Raw genomic sequence first — 17,113 nt, forward strand, 5'->3', positions numbered from 1 at the left:
TTGCACCCCAAGGCCCTGTGCTTGCTGCTTGTCTATACAGATGTGTTATTCAGGACAGCACGTCACATGTACTGTGGGAGCTCTTATCTAAAGCATGAGGGTGTATAGATGATTGTCAGTGCACCACCTAGCTTGAATCTATTGAAAAATGCCCTAGCATCACAGGCTCTTTGTACATGAAAATATGCAACTTTCTATTAGATTTTATTTTATTTTATGAAACATATCAATTCAAACCAATATTCCTGTACATATGTGGGCTTGTATAACACATAGTGCTTGCTGCTTTGGGTTTCTCAGTTAGCATGTACAGAACTGTTTAGTCTAGTTGTATGGCACCTCCTTATGGTGAGTTTTAGAAGAATAGACTTATTGCTTTGGATTCTTCCTATGCTTTTTTTTTAATTTCATTTCAAGTGTTCTTATTTATTTTCCATCTGCTGACTACAGCTGCTCTTCATCTGAAATCTCCTCTCTTTTCTGTTCTTCTAGCTTTCTGCTTCTCTGCACTGAGGCTTCGATAATGCACTAGTTCTGACCAAGGTGATTATTTTGTTTCACGAGTACTCTGGTAGATAAGTAACTTGATTGTGTATTTTGACCCCTTCAAAGATATGGATACCTTTTGAAATGGAAAATAATTATTTTTATATACGTTAATAGTTACCATGAGTTAAAAAAAAAAAAAAGGTCCAGTAAGTTTCAGGTTGCAATATGCATTCTTTCATTCGTGTTCAGACCTCCTGATATTCACTTTACAATATGCTGCTAGTTGCAGGCTTTTTTTGTGGGCATGTCCATCTCAGTAATACTTCATGGATCTTTGTTGCCAGAATGATGCTGTCTATCCTCCTCTACACCTTGTGTGAGGTGTCCCTTGGATGCTTTCCTCCCTCTTCACACTCCGATCTGCATTATCCGAGCTGTCAGAAACAAGAGCAGAGCTCTGATTGATTTATACAATCTTCTGAAGCATCACCAGCTTGGTGAAGGACTCACACACTGTACAAAAGCGAAGTGAAAATATTTTTCTCGCCCAGTTTCCTTGGGGGACACAGAAGACCTTGGGTATAGCTCATCTCCCTAGGAGGCGTGACACTAAGTGAAAACTGTTAAGCCCCTCCTCCACAGCTATACCCTCAGCCTGGAGAGAGAGACTGCCAGTTTTTGCTTAGTGTCCAAGGAGGCAAGACACTCCCTGCTACTGCAGGGCTGTTTTCTCCTGTTTAGTTTTAGTTTTGCTTTTTACTTTCCTCCCGCTGGGTGCAGATTGCGTTTTTTCCATTCTAGGCAACGTTTCTGCTATGGACTTACCTTCTCGGTAACTTGGGAGGACTACCATTTAGTCAAGATTGTCTTTAGATCCCCCACACCGGGACTGTAGTCCGTCTTCCTGTGGTGGCTACATCGGCTTGGGCTTTAGCCTGTCTTGTACTGGCATCTGGCGGTTGCTGGACGGACCCTTTGGTCCCTGTCTGTCTGTCCTTCTGCTCCCCCACTCCGGTGGATACGGAACACCTTTGTTCGGGGCCGACGGGACCAGTTCTACGACCGTTCTGCCCGGGTTACTGGTCTGCGCCTGTTCATTGGGTTTTCGCCCGCTTGCCCAGGCGACTATTGTGGGCTCGCTAGTGTCACTCCTGGCCGTGTTTTCGTCCAGGATCTGTGGTAGGAATTAGGGCTTTCCTTGGGGTTCTGTGGGAAGCTGGGCGTTCCCCCACTCTGCCTTTCTCTCTCCATGGTTCTGTCTTTCTCCAGTCCGGCCTGGACCTGGGACTGGGACTCTGTTGCTTGAAGTATCAGTGTCTGCGCTGTCCTTCCTCTTTCAGCGTTCCCCGCCCCTCTGGGCCTGTCAGGACCTTCTTCCGTGGAGCGGCTCTTGGTTTCCTTTTGTACTGCCCTCCGGTACCGCCCTGGGAACTACATACTGGGCTCTTGGCGCTCCAATCTTTCCCTTGGAACCGTTACAGCAGTTCTCTCTACTCCTTCTGTCCTGTACGGTTGTGTTTCTGTAGTCATCGTGTCTATGACGGGTGCCTGAGTGGCGGCCCTTCTTGTTCCGAGCCTTCTGTCTTTCCCCAGGACAGGGCTGTTCTCCATTCTGTCTCTTCCTTCCTTCTGAAGGTGGTGTTCGTCTTTCCTTTCATCAAGGCAGTCGTCCTCCCCTTCTCACCCCCGGGAACGGACACTTCACCGTTTTGGACGTTGTTTGGGCCTTGCAGTTTTTCCTTGGGGATCTCCGACTCTTGTCGACGTTTGGTCTCTTGTGTTTCCAGGAGGTCCGCGCAGAGGGTGGATGGCCTCCAGGGTGGCTTTCCTCCGCTTTCTCGGAGTGGCTTTTGCTGTGGTTGCCGCACCAAGGGCAGGGTTCTGCTTTTGGTGTCGCCATTCATTTCACCAGAGCTGTCGGTTCCTCCTGGGCCGGAGACATTAGGCTTCGGCCATGCATTTGTGCAAGGCGGTCACTGGTCTTCCTTGCACACCTTACCGAGTTCTGCAGGGTGCATACTCGGGCTTCGGCGTATGCTGCCTTGGGCCGCCTGGTCGGCAGGCGGCGGTTTTTTGATGCCTTCGGGTGCTTCGCCTTGGTGCTGTGGTCCCTCCCCTCTTGGACTGCTATTGAACGTCCCAAGGTCTTCTGTGTCCCCCAAGGAAACTGGGCGAGAAAACGAGATTTTTGTATAACTTACCAGTAAAATCTCTTTCTCGCTCTTTCCTTGGGGGACACAGCACCCACCCATTCTTTGTTTTTCTTGGCACGGTTTCCGAGTTGTTTTACCCTTTGGGTAGTTGGCTTGTTGGTTCCACTTTTGGACTTTGCCTTTTTTTCACTACTTGGACACGCAACTGGCAGTCTCTCTCTCCAGGCTGAGGGTATAGCTGTGGAGGAGGGGCTTAACAGTTTTCACTTAGTGTCACGCCTCCTAGGGAGATGAGCTATACCCAAGGTCTTCTGTGTCCCCCAAGGAAAGAGCGAGAAAGAGATTTTACTGGTAAGTTATACAAAAAAGGAGATTTTTGTATAACTTACCAGTTAAATCTCTTTCTCGCTCTTCCTTGGGGGACACAGACCTTGGGTATAGCTCAGCTCCCTAGGAGGCGTGACACTAAGTAAAACTGTTAAGCCCCTCCTCCATCAGCTATACCCTCAGCCTGGAGATAGAGGCTACCAGTTGCGTGTCCAAGTAGTGAAAGGATAACAACCAATAACGGAAACAACCAGCCAGCAACCCAACGGGGCGCCAGACCATAACCCTGTAACCAAACACAGAAGGGTGGGTGCTGTGTCCCCCAAGGAAGAGCGAGAAAGAGATTTAACTGGTAAGTTATACAAAAATCTCCTTTTCTCGCCCATTTTCCTTGGGGGACACAGACCTTGGGACGTTCAAGAGCAGTCCAAGAAGGGAGGGACCACAAACCCAAGGCGGAACACCACCAGAGCATCAGGAAACCGCTGCCTGCAAAACCAGGCGGCCCAACGCAGCATCCGCTGATGCATGCGTATGCACCCTATAGAACTTTGTGAAAGTGTGCAGAGAGGACCAAGTGGCTGCTTTGCACAACTGTTCAGCCGAGGCCCGATGCCTCTGCGCCCAGGAAGCTCCGACTGCTCTGGTGGAATGAGCAGTGACGCCAAAAAGCGGAGGTCTGCCCTTGGCTCGATAAGCCTCAGACACCGCCAGTTTAATGAAACGGGCAATAGCCACCTTGGAGACCGCCAACCCTTTGCGCGAACCCTCCGGAACCACAAACAGGGAGTCCGTGCGCCGAAAGGACCCGGTGACCTCCAAGTAAATCCTCAACGCCCTGACCACATCCAGACGGTGCAGTTCCCGTTCTCTGGGGTGGGAAGGAGAGGGACAGAGCGACGGAAGGACGATGTCCTCATTGATGTGAAAGGCGGAGACCACCTTTGGCAGGAAAGTCGGGACAGGCCGAAGCACAACCTTATCCTGGTGGAAGATCAGGAAAGGTTCGGAGCAAGAAAGAGCCGCTAACTCCGACACCCGTCGGAGAGACGTGACGGCCACAAGAAAGATGACCTTTCAGGACAGAAGGCGAAGGGAGACCTCCCGTAAAGGCTCGAAGGGGGCTGATTGGAGCGCCGAGAGCACCACATTCAGGTCCCAGGAAGGAACTGGAGGGCGGTACGGCGGAACAGAGTGAGCCACCCCTTGTAAAAAGGTCTTAATTGGCCCTAGAGGGGCCAGGGGACGCTGGAGAAGAATAGACAGCGCCGAAATCTGACCCTTCAGAGAACTGAGGCACAGCCCCAGGTCCAGACCCGACTGGAGGAAGGACAGGATTGTGGGAAGAGAAAACCGGAGAGGTGGGATGCTCCGGGACTCACAGAACCCCAGATAGGACCTCCAAACCCGATAGTAGATCCTAGAGGATACGGGCTTACGAGCCCGGATCATGGTGCGGACTACGTCCGCGGAGAAACCCCGTCGCGTTAAGACGGCGGTCTCAATAGCCACGCCGTCAAACGTAGCGAGCCTAAATGCTCGTGGAAGATCGGTCCCTGAGAGAGAAGGTCTTCCCTGGAGGGCAGTGGCCACGGTGCGTCTGCCAACAGCAACATTAGGTCGGCGTACCAAGACCGGCGGGGCCAATCCGGGGCGATTAGAATCGCGGGGACGCCCTCTGCCGCGATCCTCCGAAGAACCCGTGGCAGGAGGGGAAAAGGAGTAAAGACGTACAGAAGGGAGAATTCGCGCCACGGAAGGATGAGCGCGTCGGCGCCGTATGCCTTCGGGTCCCGTGCCCTGGCCAGGTATAGGGGGACCTTGTGGTTGAATTTGGAGGCCATGAGGTCCACGTCGGGGCGACCCCAGCGAAGACAAAGGGCTTCGAACACCTCTGGGTGCAGGGACCATTCTCCCGGGTCGATGGTGGACCGGCTGAGGAAATCCGCCGCCCAGTTGTCCACCCCCGGGATGTAAATCGCAGATAAGGCCGGCACGTGCGTCTCCGCCCAGAGGAGAATGAGGGTCACCTCTTGCATCGCTGCGAGTGCCTCCCTGATGGTTTATGTATGCCACAGCCGTGGCATTGTCCGATTGGATCCGAACAGGGTGGCCCTCAGCAGATGGGTCCAGTGTCTGAGGGACAGAAGAATCGCCCTCAGTTCCAGAATATTGATTGGAAGTCTGGACTCCGATAGAGACCAAACGCCCTGGACGGACCGGGGAGGGAAAACCCCCCCCCACCCCCGTAAGCTGGCATCTGTGGTAATCACCAGCCAGTTCAGTGGAAGGAAGGACTTCCCCCTTAGAGGGATATGCAACCACCAGCCGAGGGAAGCTCGAGCCAGGGGAGGCAGAAGAAAGGTCTTGTCCAGACTCCTCAGTGATTTGTCCCAGGCCGACAGAATTGCCCTCTGAAAGGTGCGGGATCGGAATTGTGCGAACGGCACCGCTTCGAAACAGGCAACCATCTTTCCCAACAACCGCATGCTGGATCTGAGGGAAGGGCGGTGATGACGGAGGAGACTGCGAACCGACCCGCGAAGGGCCAGACGCTTGTCCGACGGAAGGCGGACCTCCGCCAACTCTGTATCCAGGAGCATCCCCAGGAAGATCAGCCGTCTGGAGGGGGTAAGGGAAGATTTGGGGTGGTTGATAATCCAACCGAACCGCGTCAGGGTCTCCAGAGTGAGTTCCACACTGCGGGATGTCTGAGAGAAGGAGGGTGCCTTGACCAGGATGTCGTCCAAGTATGGGAGAAGAAAAACACTTCTTGAACGTAGAAGGGCCAAGACAGGGGCCAGGACCTTGGTGAACACTCGAGGAGCAGTCGCCAGACCAAAGGGAAGGGCGACGAATTGGAAGTGATCGTCCCCCACCGCAAAGCGCAGGAAGCGGTGATGACATGGAGCAACCGGAACGTGGAGGTATGCATCCTGAATGTCGATTGAGGCCATGAAATCCCCTCTTTCCAGGGAGGCCACTGCGGACCTGAGAGACTCCATCCGGAATCTCTGCAGTCGGAGAAAACGGTTCAGGCGTTTTAGGTCCAAGATCGGACGCACTGAGCCTTCCTTCTTGGGAACCACAAAGAGGTTCGAGTAGAACCCCCTGAACCTTTCCGTCGGAGGCACGGGGGCGACGACACCCTTGTCCATTAGAGAGTGAATGGCCGCGAAGAAGGCGGCCACTCGTACGGGATCTCGCGGAGGACGGGATCGGAAGAAACGGTCTGGCGGAATGGACGCAAATTCGATTTTGTATCCGCAAGATACAATCTCGAGCGCCCATGCGTCTGAGATGTGGGCCCGCCATACGTTCCTGAATAGGAGAAGGAGGCCCCCCACCCGGGTGGGTGGGGGCGCACCTTCAGGCAGAGGGCTGCTGGCCTGTGGGAGCCCGTGCAGGCTGGGACTTGCGCCAGGTAGGTTGCGTCCGAAAAAACGGCTTCTTGCGTCTATCCTGGGCTGGGCCAGAGGAAGAAGAACTGGCCGCGGGTCTAGACCCGGTGGGCTTGCGAAAGGACCAAAAACGGGACGAACCAGCGCGACCACGGGGGGCGCCCATTGGCCTGGACTGGGGGAGGTGAGTACTCTTCCCACCCGTGGCCTCTGATATAAGTTCGTCCAGACGGGTTCCGAACAGGCGGGAACCCGTGAATGGTAGGCCGGCCAAAGAGCGTTTGGAAGCGGCGTCCGCCGCCCAAACCTTCAGCCAGAGTTCCCTCCTGACAGAAACTGCCAGGGCAGAGGAACGGGCAATGAGGGCACCCGCATCAAGGGAGGCCTCACAGACGAATTTTCCGGCCTGAACAATTAGTTGGGCTAAGGAACGGAGGTCCTGAACAGGGACGTCCGACCCTAACTCCCGTTCCAGTTGCAAACCCCATTCAGAGACCGCTTTGCCAACCCAGGCGGAGGCAAAGACCGGTCTAAGGGCCGAACCAGAGGCAGTAAATATGGCCTTGGAGAGGGATTCCGTACGACGGTCCTCAACAGACTGGAGGGAAGATCCGTCCTGTACAGGAATAGTAGTGCTTTTGGACAGGCGAGCCACGGGAGGATCAACCTTAGGCGGGGATGTCCACGTGGTCACAGAATCCGCTGGAAAGGGATAACAAATGTCCAGCTTTTTGGGTGTAATAAAGCGGACGTTAGGCCGAGTCCAAGCCTTGGATACCACAGAAGAAAAATCAGCGTGTATGGGAAAAACCTTGGAGGCCTGTTTGGGGCGGAGAAAGGACACGCCGGCCTGTTCAGAGCTGGGGGGGTCATCGTGTAGCTGAAAGGTATCACGGATGCTAGTGACAAGATGCCCCACCGCGGACGCCAATTTGGACGGAAGCTCTGAGTCCATGTCCACGTCCGAATCCGCCAGTTCTCCCTCAGAAAGCGTATCCCTTTGAGAGGATAGACTTGACTGAGCTCGCACGCATGGCGGAGAGAGCGAAGCATCTGGAGAAGATGTGCGCTCAACCCTTGAACGTTTCTGAGTATGCCGGGCCCTGGAAGATTCGCTGGGAGGCAGGGAACCAGTGGGGGCGGCAGAAACGGTAGTCCCAGCGGGTGCGACAGGGATTGTGGCAGCCTGCGGGAGAGGCGGTCTATCCACGAGACGGCCCACTACGTGTGTAAGGCTTTCCACCGCCTGAGACAGAGACCTAGCCCAGTCAGGGGGTTCAGAGGCACCGGGGGGCGCAGCGGGAAGCGGGCCCTGCACCGGGGCCTGACATGCAAGGCAATGCGGCTCAGATTGCCCACGCGGAAAAAGTTCCTTACAGGCGGTACAGGCATGGTACCAGGGTTTGGGGGCACCTGTGGGATCTGACATGCTGAAGTGTGGTTGTACTCTAATATAGAGACCACAAAGGGTTATAGCAGCTATGACCAGGAGGGTTAGGAGAGGGTTAACTGTCCTACCAGTGCCTCAGAAGAACGTCAGGAGATGGCCCAGATCAGCAGCAGCAGAGAAGCAGTGAACAGCAGTGAGCAGCAGAGAGCGCCCACAGAAGCCGAGCGATGTACACAGGAGGTTAGAGTCCCCCACCGTGTCCCAGCTTCCTGTCAGGAGTGAGGAAGCGCGGGAAACCTCAGCAGAAAGCGCGGGGAACAAGCTCCGCCCCCTCCAGCGCTTGAAATGTCTCCTGTGAAGGAGAACGTAGCTCCGCCCCCAAAATGACGCGCGGAAGCCCCGCCCCCTGCCGGGACCGCTAAGCCCCGCCCCCCGTTCTCGGCGGGAAGGGGGAGAGAGAGAAGAGAAAAATGGAGTCAGCCCCGATGAGGGGGAGGGGGGGGGGAGAAAGATAGCAGCGTGGGGGGAAAAGCGTGGGGGTGCTGAGGATGCTGCTGTGCTGCATTGTCCTGCAGATGAGCGCTCAGAATGAGCGACCACGGGTGCCCCCCTTACCCAGAGGGGTAGATGCTGCAGATAGGGACGGGGTATGGGCTGGAATAGCCATCTCACCGTGCGACGTCTTCACCCTCAGTCCTTTCCAGCAGGGTCGCCCCTTCAGCCACTGGCACCGCAGTGGCAGGAAGCTGGAAGAGGGGCTTGGCGTGCGGGCGACCCCCTAGCTGGCGGGATGTAGGGGAGCCATTGCTGCCCAGATCCTCCTATTGCTTCTGTGGGGGAGGCAGCAGTGCAGATAAGTTGGCACTGGCGCAGCTCAACCCCGGGAGAGCAGAGAGGTCAAATGCGTCTCTGGTATCCCTAGGAAAAAATAAAATAACAAAATTAGAAGAAAAAGTAAAAATAACAAGGAGAAAACAGCCCTGCAGTAGCAGGGAGTGTCTTGCCTCCTTGGACACTAAGCTAAAACTGGTAGCCTCTATCTCCAGGCTGAGGGTATAGCTGATGGAGGAGGGGCTTAACAGTTTTACTTAGTGTCACGCCTCCTAGGGAGCTGAGCTATACCCAAGGTCTGTGTCCCCCAAGGAAAATGGGCGAGAAATCTCGTTTTTAATGGAAGACTGTTTAGACAGTTGCATAATTTTGCATTTAGGAAGCAAATAAACAGTGCAGAGGTGTCTATAGCCCTTAAATGTTTAGCCTAAAGCATGTTGTAACAGTATATTGAAGTAAGTTCCCCTGTGTATCCTACAGTCTACACACACACACCATTAGTAGTCACACTGCGATAGTGTTTAATTGTATTGCTGAGAAAAGTAAGGTTTTAATATATGCAAATGAGCCTCTAGGAGCAACGAGGGTGTTGCCGTTACTCCTAGACGCTCTGCTGTCTCTGCAACTGCTGCACTCTCTTCACTTTGACAGGGCCAGGCAGTGTAAATGTCATCACGCCTGGCCCTAACTTCTCCTGAAGTCAATCAAATCGGGCAGGGTGCAGCCATTGCAGAGAGAGCTGAGCCTCTAGGTATAATGGCAACGCCCCCTTTCCCCTAGAGGCTCATTTACATATATTCAAACTATTTTTCTCATCAATGTGGGCACATATGAACATGGGACCAACACAGATGTCTTCATCTGTGAAGTGCACATGCAACAGGTCACCCAGTTTTATAGATACAAATCTGCTGACAGATGCCCTTTAAACCCTGTGAAAAATATGTGATGTATAACTAGTATGGCTTTTGCTTTTATCCAATAGATTGTGGGAAATCTGCTGTACTATCGCTACATGAACCCAGCTATTGTGGCTCCAGATGCTTTTGATATTATCGATCTTTCTGCGGGAGGTCAACTAACCACAGATCAACGCCGGAACCTTGGATCCATTGCAAAGATGCTTCAACATGCTGCTTCCAACAAAATGTTCCTTGGGGACAATGCCCACCTGAGCATGATCAATGAATATCTCGCTCAGTCCTACCAGAAATTTAGGTAGTTACAAATCTTTGCTTATTCCCTCTCGCTGAGAAAAAAGATAAAGCAAAACATGCCACACTATGTATGAGGCTTGAGAACAAGTGTAGACTATGTCTTATGCAAGGGAGGGTGGCTCATGACGCATACCAAAGTTTGAAGCATATGGGCATCGTGCCCAGGAGTGGATTCTGCATGGTAGACGTTCCCAGACTATTCCTAATGGCAATAATTTTGTTTTTCCCAAATGATAAATCGTTTCTGATATATAAGTTGTGCTCAGGATTTGGCCTGCTCACTCTTCTGCCTGAGGTGACCACTGAAATCAGTTGAAATCCAATGAGAGATTTTCCTGGAGCACAATAATGACTCCTTGTATATTTCTCCCTCATTTTAATTCAGTTTGCGAGTCTCTAAATTACTGTATCCTCTACATTACAAGACATAATTATGTTTGTAGATCTCACAGTTACTATGTTCTCCTAAGACTTATTTCTAATTGTCCACAGACGTTTCTTCCAAACTGCTTGTGAAGTGCCAGAGCCCCAGGATAAATTTAATGTGGATGAATATTCAGATCTGATCACCCTCACCAAACCCGTTATCTATATTTCTATAGGGGAAATTTTGAATACGCACACAGTAAGTACATATACTTAAAGCTCAGGCTATATTGACACATTGCCATATGCTGTCCTGTCTGGAATTATTGCATTTTACTCATGTTGTATAGTGCTATACCAGGCAAGGCTGTAGGTGCAACCAGGCAAGGCTGTAGGTGCAATGAAGGTTATACTAAACCAAGTCCTTATGTACACTGCTGTATTACATATTCTTGTTTTATGAACAAAGACCTAAAAATTCATGCCAATTACCATCTGAATGCAGTATTAAATATCCTTATTTCTTTTTTTATTGGAGGTAAAAATTCAGATTATTTAAATGAGTCTGTCAGCAGTTTTTACCCTACAAAACTGCTGACAATGCTTGGTAGGAGCCGGGAAGAGCTGGACAAAAATGTTTTTTGTAATGCCTTTGTTATCAGGATTTGTATGAATATGAACTTTTTATTCTGCCAGGTTCTGCTCCTGCAAGTGCACTGGAGGCAGAGCTTCACTTGGAAGGACTTTCTTCTTTGAACTGCTTCACAGCCCCTCCCCTCTGCTTTGAGTGACAGCTGTAGCATCTAGTAGCAGCTCAATGCAGTGAAGCTCCACCTCCTGGGCACTTGCAGGAGCTGCATCTGGCAGACTAAAACTTCATATTCTCACTAATCCTGATCATAAAAACTCCACAAAAAGGTATGTTTCGACTGTTCTCTCCTGCCCCTACCTAGCGCTGTCATCAATTTAGAATGGGCAAATTTATTTAATTTATTTTAGCATGTTCATTTATTTAATGTGACCACGCTAGTTATACTGCATATAGTAAAATACAGTTGCAAAAGTAAACTAAGAAGGGTTTTCAGCATCATACACAGACAATGGTAAAAAGCATAAAAACTGGAAAGAGGTTTTCTTGTGTCCTATCAGTGATGCTTCAGGACAGTGAATAACATTGCCCTTCATGTTGCAGCTGCTTCTAGACCACCAGGATGCAATAGCACCGGAGCACAACGACCCCATCCATGAGCTGTTAGATGACCTTGGAGAGGTTCCTACTATTGAGTCTTTACTAGGTGAGTGATTGAGATGAACAGATAGGAATATCTGATGGGTTCTGTGGTAGCACATGGTCTTCATCACTACCTGCAGTCTACAGAGCCAGCAACTGTGCTAGTCTCAGTGATATGTACTGTGTGCATGGAAGATACGAATCTCCCCAAAAGTAATCACATTGGGGGAAGGACAGACGTAGCTGTAATATGCCACCCTTACATAGGAAAGCATATAAAGCTGACTAATGAGCTATAAAATAGCAAGGAATACTAGTACAGTAAATTGCAGCAGTGTAAACTGTGAATGTATTTTCTGGCTACGTCCAAGGGCAGTTATATATCTCTGATGCAGATGTGTTCCTCAGTTATCATTAATGCTTGATTGTCAGGCAGTATGCCAGGGCTTTTATGCACTTTCTCTTTTATGTACAGGTGAAGGACCAGGATCATCACCAGACACAAATAAGGAGTCCTTAGCAAAGACTGAGGTGTCCCTGACCCTCACTAACAAGTTTGAAGTCATTGGAGATGAGAATGCAGAAAAAGATGCAAAGACCATCTTACTGAAGTAAGATCTCTATTTGTGGAGGAGTCAGCCGAGATAGCAAAGGATTATTGTTGATCATTAAATAAACCTTCTGGAAGACCCCCATACCACAGTTACTATAAATACAGCATGTCCTTCACATCTGTGTAGCAGTTGCAATCCTCTTTGGTGTAGCATAGCTATTATAATAGTTATTTTACCTTCCAGCACAAAACGGCTGATAGTGGATGTCATTCGGTTCCAACCCGGAGAGACCTTGACAGAGATTTTGGAGACTCCAGCAACCCCAGAACAGGTGGAGTGTCGATCCTTTTTATTGATCTAGCGTACGGTTACAAGACCAGATATTGCACGTGTTCTTTATTTGATCATGCAGTTTAATTTACTGTTAGTTGTAGTCCTTGTTTACTTTTACATTACAGCCATAGTAGTGAAGGTGCTAGACTTCCTTTTGCATTTTAAATACATACATATGTACACGCACACACTTTGCCATTTTGCTTTGTGATGGTCTGTAACTGCTACTTTATTCAGCCATTTGTTGCCTGTACCTTTCCAGGAAGCGGATCATCAGAGAGCCATGCAGAGGCGGGCAATTCGAGATGCCAAGACACCTGACAAAATGAAAAAGGCCACATCTCTACGGCAAGACAACAATCTGACTCTTCAAGAAAAGAAAGAAAAGATACAAATTGGGCTCAAGAAGTTGACAGAGCTTGGAATAGTGAAACCAGAGACCCGGTATCAGGATCTCATCAATGATATTGCCAAGGTAAGCTTAGAATACCTTAAACCGCTATACATTTGGCAGCATTCTCTGCAGGAACAACTACATAATTGTTAATTTAATAAAAGTCTGCCAGATCTACAGCCGCTGTTTGCAGCAGCTCTTAGTTCTGGCTAATAAAGGGTGTACTTGAGTGGGATTCCCCATGAATTCTCTTGATTTAGACAACCCTATTTAATCCAAACCCTTTTTTTATTCACCCTGCAAGTGGTGGGGACAGAAGACATGGAGTATGTAATATGGGGTTGTCATTTAAAGTATGATTTTATTCTCCAGTTTAGAAACCCTGTTTTATATACCCTTTTAGGGAAGGTTCAGGATCTTCATCTCCAAACCTTAGAATCGCTCTCTGAAGGACCTGTCCTACCCACTTGGGCTACTTTCACATCTGCGTTTTCCTTTCCGGTTTTAAGATCTGGCAGAGGATCTCAAAACCGGAGAAAAAGGCATTCCTTTTGAATTAATACAACAGGCTACATCCGTTCAGAATGGATCCGGTTGTATTAAATGGAAAGTGAGCATGCCGGATCCGGCACCATTGAGTTTCTTGGTTTTTGATGCCGGATCCAGCATTTTCAGTTTTTCACACTGCACACAAAAACTCTGGCATGGAAACGCAACAAAACGGAACGGAATGCATCCTGTGCACTGCGTTCCAGTTTGTTCAGTTTTGTCCCCATTGACAATGAAGGGAGAAAACTGAAGGTTTTGAGATCCTCTGCTGGATCACAAAACCGGAAAGGAAAATGGAGACATGAAAGTAGCCTTATGTGAATAAACACGGTGTAATGCTTTATTGGCACTGCAGGGAAATTAAACACCTAAGGTGCCTTTACATGGGTCCACACAGCAGGTAATTAATGGGGATGAATTGTTTGTTCCTGAAAATTTTCTGCTCATCAGAGGAGGTGAGAGCTACATTTACATGCAGCAGTCACCTCCTCTGTATTGGGAATAGCGATTGCATGTCCTCATAAACAATCAGTGTTTGTGGGCAGCAGATCCCTGTTTACACAGCATGATCTGCTACCCAGAAAGAGTGGTATCGCGTATGCTTTCACCCAGTCGGTGTCCCCTTTACACAGGGCAGTAGCAGGGAAGGCGTATTCCTAGAAACGCTCCTTCTCGATAACCATTTAGATTTTTGACCTGTGTAAGGGGGCCATTACTGCCAAATTTCCCAACAGGTTACAGCCAATTGCTGGGGTTCTCAACAAGGGGACACATTGCAATCAGCTTATTGTTAAGGGACCAATGAGACAAGTGAGGATTGTTGAAAGCACAGATGCCCGTTAACCCTGGTTAATCTGGATAAGGTCACTTTGTGTTTTGGAATTGTGAATTTTTTTCTTTCTTTCAAGGATATTCGTAATCAAAGGAGATACCGTCAGAGAAGAAAAGCAGAATTAGTAAAGCTACAGCAGACACATGCTGCTCTCAACTCCAAGGCCGTGTTCTATGAAGAACAGGTAGACTACTACAAAAGCTACATCAAAACTTGCTTGGACAACCTTTCAAGCAAGGGCAAGTAAGTAGAGGAAATGTGCACAGCCAATTTTTGTAGTCATGTAATAATGTTTGAAATGTTATGAATTTGTCATTCTACAGTTGTCATTGACATCCTGCAAGATTTTGATACTGATGACCTGTTTGAGAAGTCATTGGTGCTGACAGTAGCACTGCGGCCTTCTCACAGCTTACCAAGCACAGCGCCGTACATCGTATAGTGGCTGTGCTTGGTATTGTGCTCAGCCCTATAGAAGTGAATGGCGCTGAGCACGATACCAAGCACAGCCGCTATACAATGTACAGCACTGTGCTTGATTAGCTGTGAAAAGGCTGCAGCGCTCACAGGAGTACTGGTGCCTTCTCAAACTGCTGATCGGCGGGGGTCCTGGGTGTCACCGATCAGATACTGATGACCTGTCCTGAGGGTAGACATAAGAATATAGATGAAACATGACCAGCATCTTCCTTTGTGCAAGATTTATTTTCAACCAACACAGCAGACAGGCAACTGTTTCGGCTTCACACAAGCCTTTCTCAAGCCCAAAGGAAGATGCTGGTCATGTTTCATCTATATTTTTATGTCTATTATTGACAGTGGGAAAGAGACTCACTGCTGGTGACCGTGACGCTTCCGAAGGCTTGGGATATGAATGCTGTCTTTTTTTTGTCGTGAGAATAGGTCATCAGTATGAAAATCTTTCTTTAAATTTCTATGTATTATTGCACATAGGCTACGATATATCAACAATAAGGACTGATATGTGTGCAATAACAAAAAAGAGATCACTGGCAGCTAGGGTTGTTTGCTGCTGATGCTCACAGGCTTGGGCATTGGGGTTTGGCCCCATTAACATGTCAGAGCCTTGGCCGACCCTATGATCTTCTGTTGGGCCAGTTCATCCTTTACAGTTTTAAAAACTTCTGTAACCACAATTAAAAACATATTCCCATTGCATAAAACTAGGTCATTGCTAACACTATCACTTTTTGATCGGTGGGAGTCAGGGGCGGACTGGCCATAGACCCTACAGGGAAATTTCCTGGTGGTCCGATGACTCACGGCCGCTGCCCAAGTACATAATGACCTGATGCCCTCAGCATTAATGATGGAAGCATTATGTACTTATGCATGTGGCCAACGGCCGCAGGCCCTCCCTAACCCAAATGTATGACTGTCCTCAGGACGTTGATACAATTTAATAGTGTGGCGAGAAAGGCAGTATTTTATTTGTCACTTTGGTATTTAGTTCTGCTGAAGCAGTAGTTTGTGTTGCACTATGGTATTGCAGGCCCTGCCTACTTGTGTTGCCCCATCTTCTGTCCATTTGGACCTGCCTACAACGCCACTTTTAGTTCTTTTTCCAGAGCCAAATAAATTCCCACTCCGCCCCTGGTGGGAGTCCAGTCTCTCATGCTGCGGGGAAAATACTTTTCAAGTGTATGGGGCCACAGCACTGCATCAGTTCTGCTGCGCCTTCACTCTCAGAATGGTAGGGGTCTCGCAAGTAGAATCAAGTAAAATACTATTTTAACAGTTGTGCCCATATGTAGGTGCTGCTTATTTGAAGTGTATATGCTATTAAAGACATAATGTTGCTTCATTTTTAAACCCAGAGTGTCCAAGAAATCAGGACAAGTGAAAAAAAGTAAGAAGATTTCTCTCAAATACTCAGCAGCCAGGCTTCATGAAAAAGGCGTGTTATTGGAGATTGAAGATCTGCAAGTGAACCAGTAGGTATCACTGTCTGTCACTTTCTATGGATACTGATTTGCTTCTATACCTATAACTAGGTTTCGATATTGCTCTAACTCTCACACTACATACACGTGGCTTACTGTAATGCTGACTCCAAGGCCTGACGCACCCTGTTGAGATATTTGTAGCACATGAAGGACATGAAAAATTCTAATTGGTGTAGGTCTGACTGATGGGACCTCTGGTCTCATTGTCGGCCAATAGAGAACAGGAGCGTTGGAAAGCATCTCTGAACAAACCTGGAAAGTACATGATTGGATTGTATACTCACAAGAATATACTGTATAATAAAAGCTAAAATTGGATTAAAAGCTGAACCCAGATATATCTCCTTCTTCACCCAGGCAGCCCCTCTGAGATGAGCATCAGAGCATTTTATGTTCCAATGTTCTCCCTTGCCCTGATCTGTATTACGCATGGAAAGGGCTTTTTTGTGTACAAACTTACACTGCTAGGAGGAGGCTTTCACCTAGAACTGTTCCCGATGGCGTCATCGCCACTAATGGGGGGGCTTTAGCGCTGCCCGAGCCTGTTTTACTAGGGCAGCGCTAAACCCTGCCAATTAGTGCCAGTGACGTCACCGGGACAGTGCTAGGCGGAAGCCTCCTCCTAGCAGAGACCTGGTATGTCACCAGATCTGCTGAAAAAGCCCTTGCCCTGCACGATTCAGCACGTGTGGCAAGGGAGAGATGCTCATCTCAGAGGGGCTGTCTGGGTGAAGAAGGGCATATGTCAGGGTTTCAGCTGTGAATCTGGACAACCCCTTAAAGGGATTGTCTGAGAAAATCAAAATGGGCCAAAGGCAGGGTATGTGTTGAAAGGACAAAGGATCCTATACTTACCAGTTTGATCCCTGTCCACTGCTCTAGTCTTCCCACCGGACATCGTGACCCCTGCAGCCAATCACTATCCTTAGCAGTCTCGTGCCATATACTGCTGTGACCAATGATTGGCTGCAGCCCAAGACTGTCAAAGGATCGGTTCAGACTTGCACATAATTCACTAAGCAGTATCGTTCCGATAGTTTTACCGTGATAACATCTCAGACCTTCTTAATGGTGTTGTA

General features: G+C 49.0%; 1 protein-coding gene across 1 annotated transcript in view; it reads left to right on the forward strand.

Annotated features, from left to right (window-relative positions):
• The window catches only part of IQGAP1 (IQ motif containing GTPase activating protein 1), a 145,231-nt gene that overhangs the window by 123,882 nt on the left and 4,236 nt on the right, over nucleotides 1-17,113 (forward strand). The window contains exons 29-36 of the mRNA XM_044279561.1: nucleotides 9,577-9,809; nucleotides 10,301-10,433; nucleotides 11,367-11,469; nucleotides 11,881-12,016; nucleotides 12,203-12,290; nucleotides 12,555-12,767; nucleotides 14,144-14,310; nucleotides 15,906-16,022. Of these exons, the coding sequence (XP_044135496.1) occupies nucleotides 9,577-9,809; nucleotides 10,301-10,433; nucleotides 11,367-11,469; nucleotides 11,881-12,016; nucleotides 12,203-12,290; nucleotides 12,555-12,767; nucleotides 14,144-14,310; nucleotides 15,906-16,022 (1,190 nt within the window). The remainder of the gene's footprint in view (nucleotides 1-9,576; nucleotides 9,810-10,300; nucleotides 10,434-11,366; nucleotides 11,470-11,880; nucleotides 12,017-12,202; nucleotides 12,291-12,554; nucleotides 12,768-14,143; nucleotides 14,311-15,905; nucleotides 16,023-17,113) is intronic.

This window comes from Bufo gargarizans, chromosome 2 (assembly GCF_014858855.1).
Source record: "Bufo gargarizans isolate SCDJY-AF-19 chromosome 2, ASM1485885v1, whole genome shotgun sequence".
Classification (NCBI taxonomy): Eukaryota; Metazoa; Chordata; class Amphibia; order Anura; family Bufonidae; genus Bufo; species Bufo gargarizans.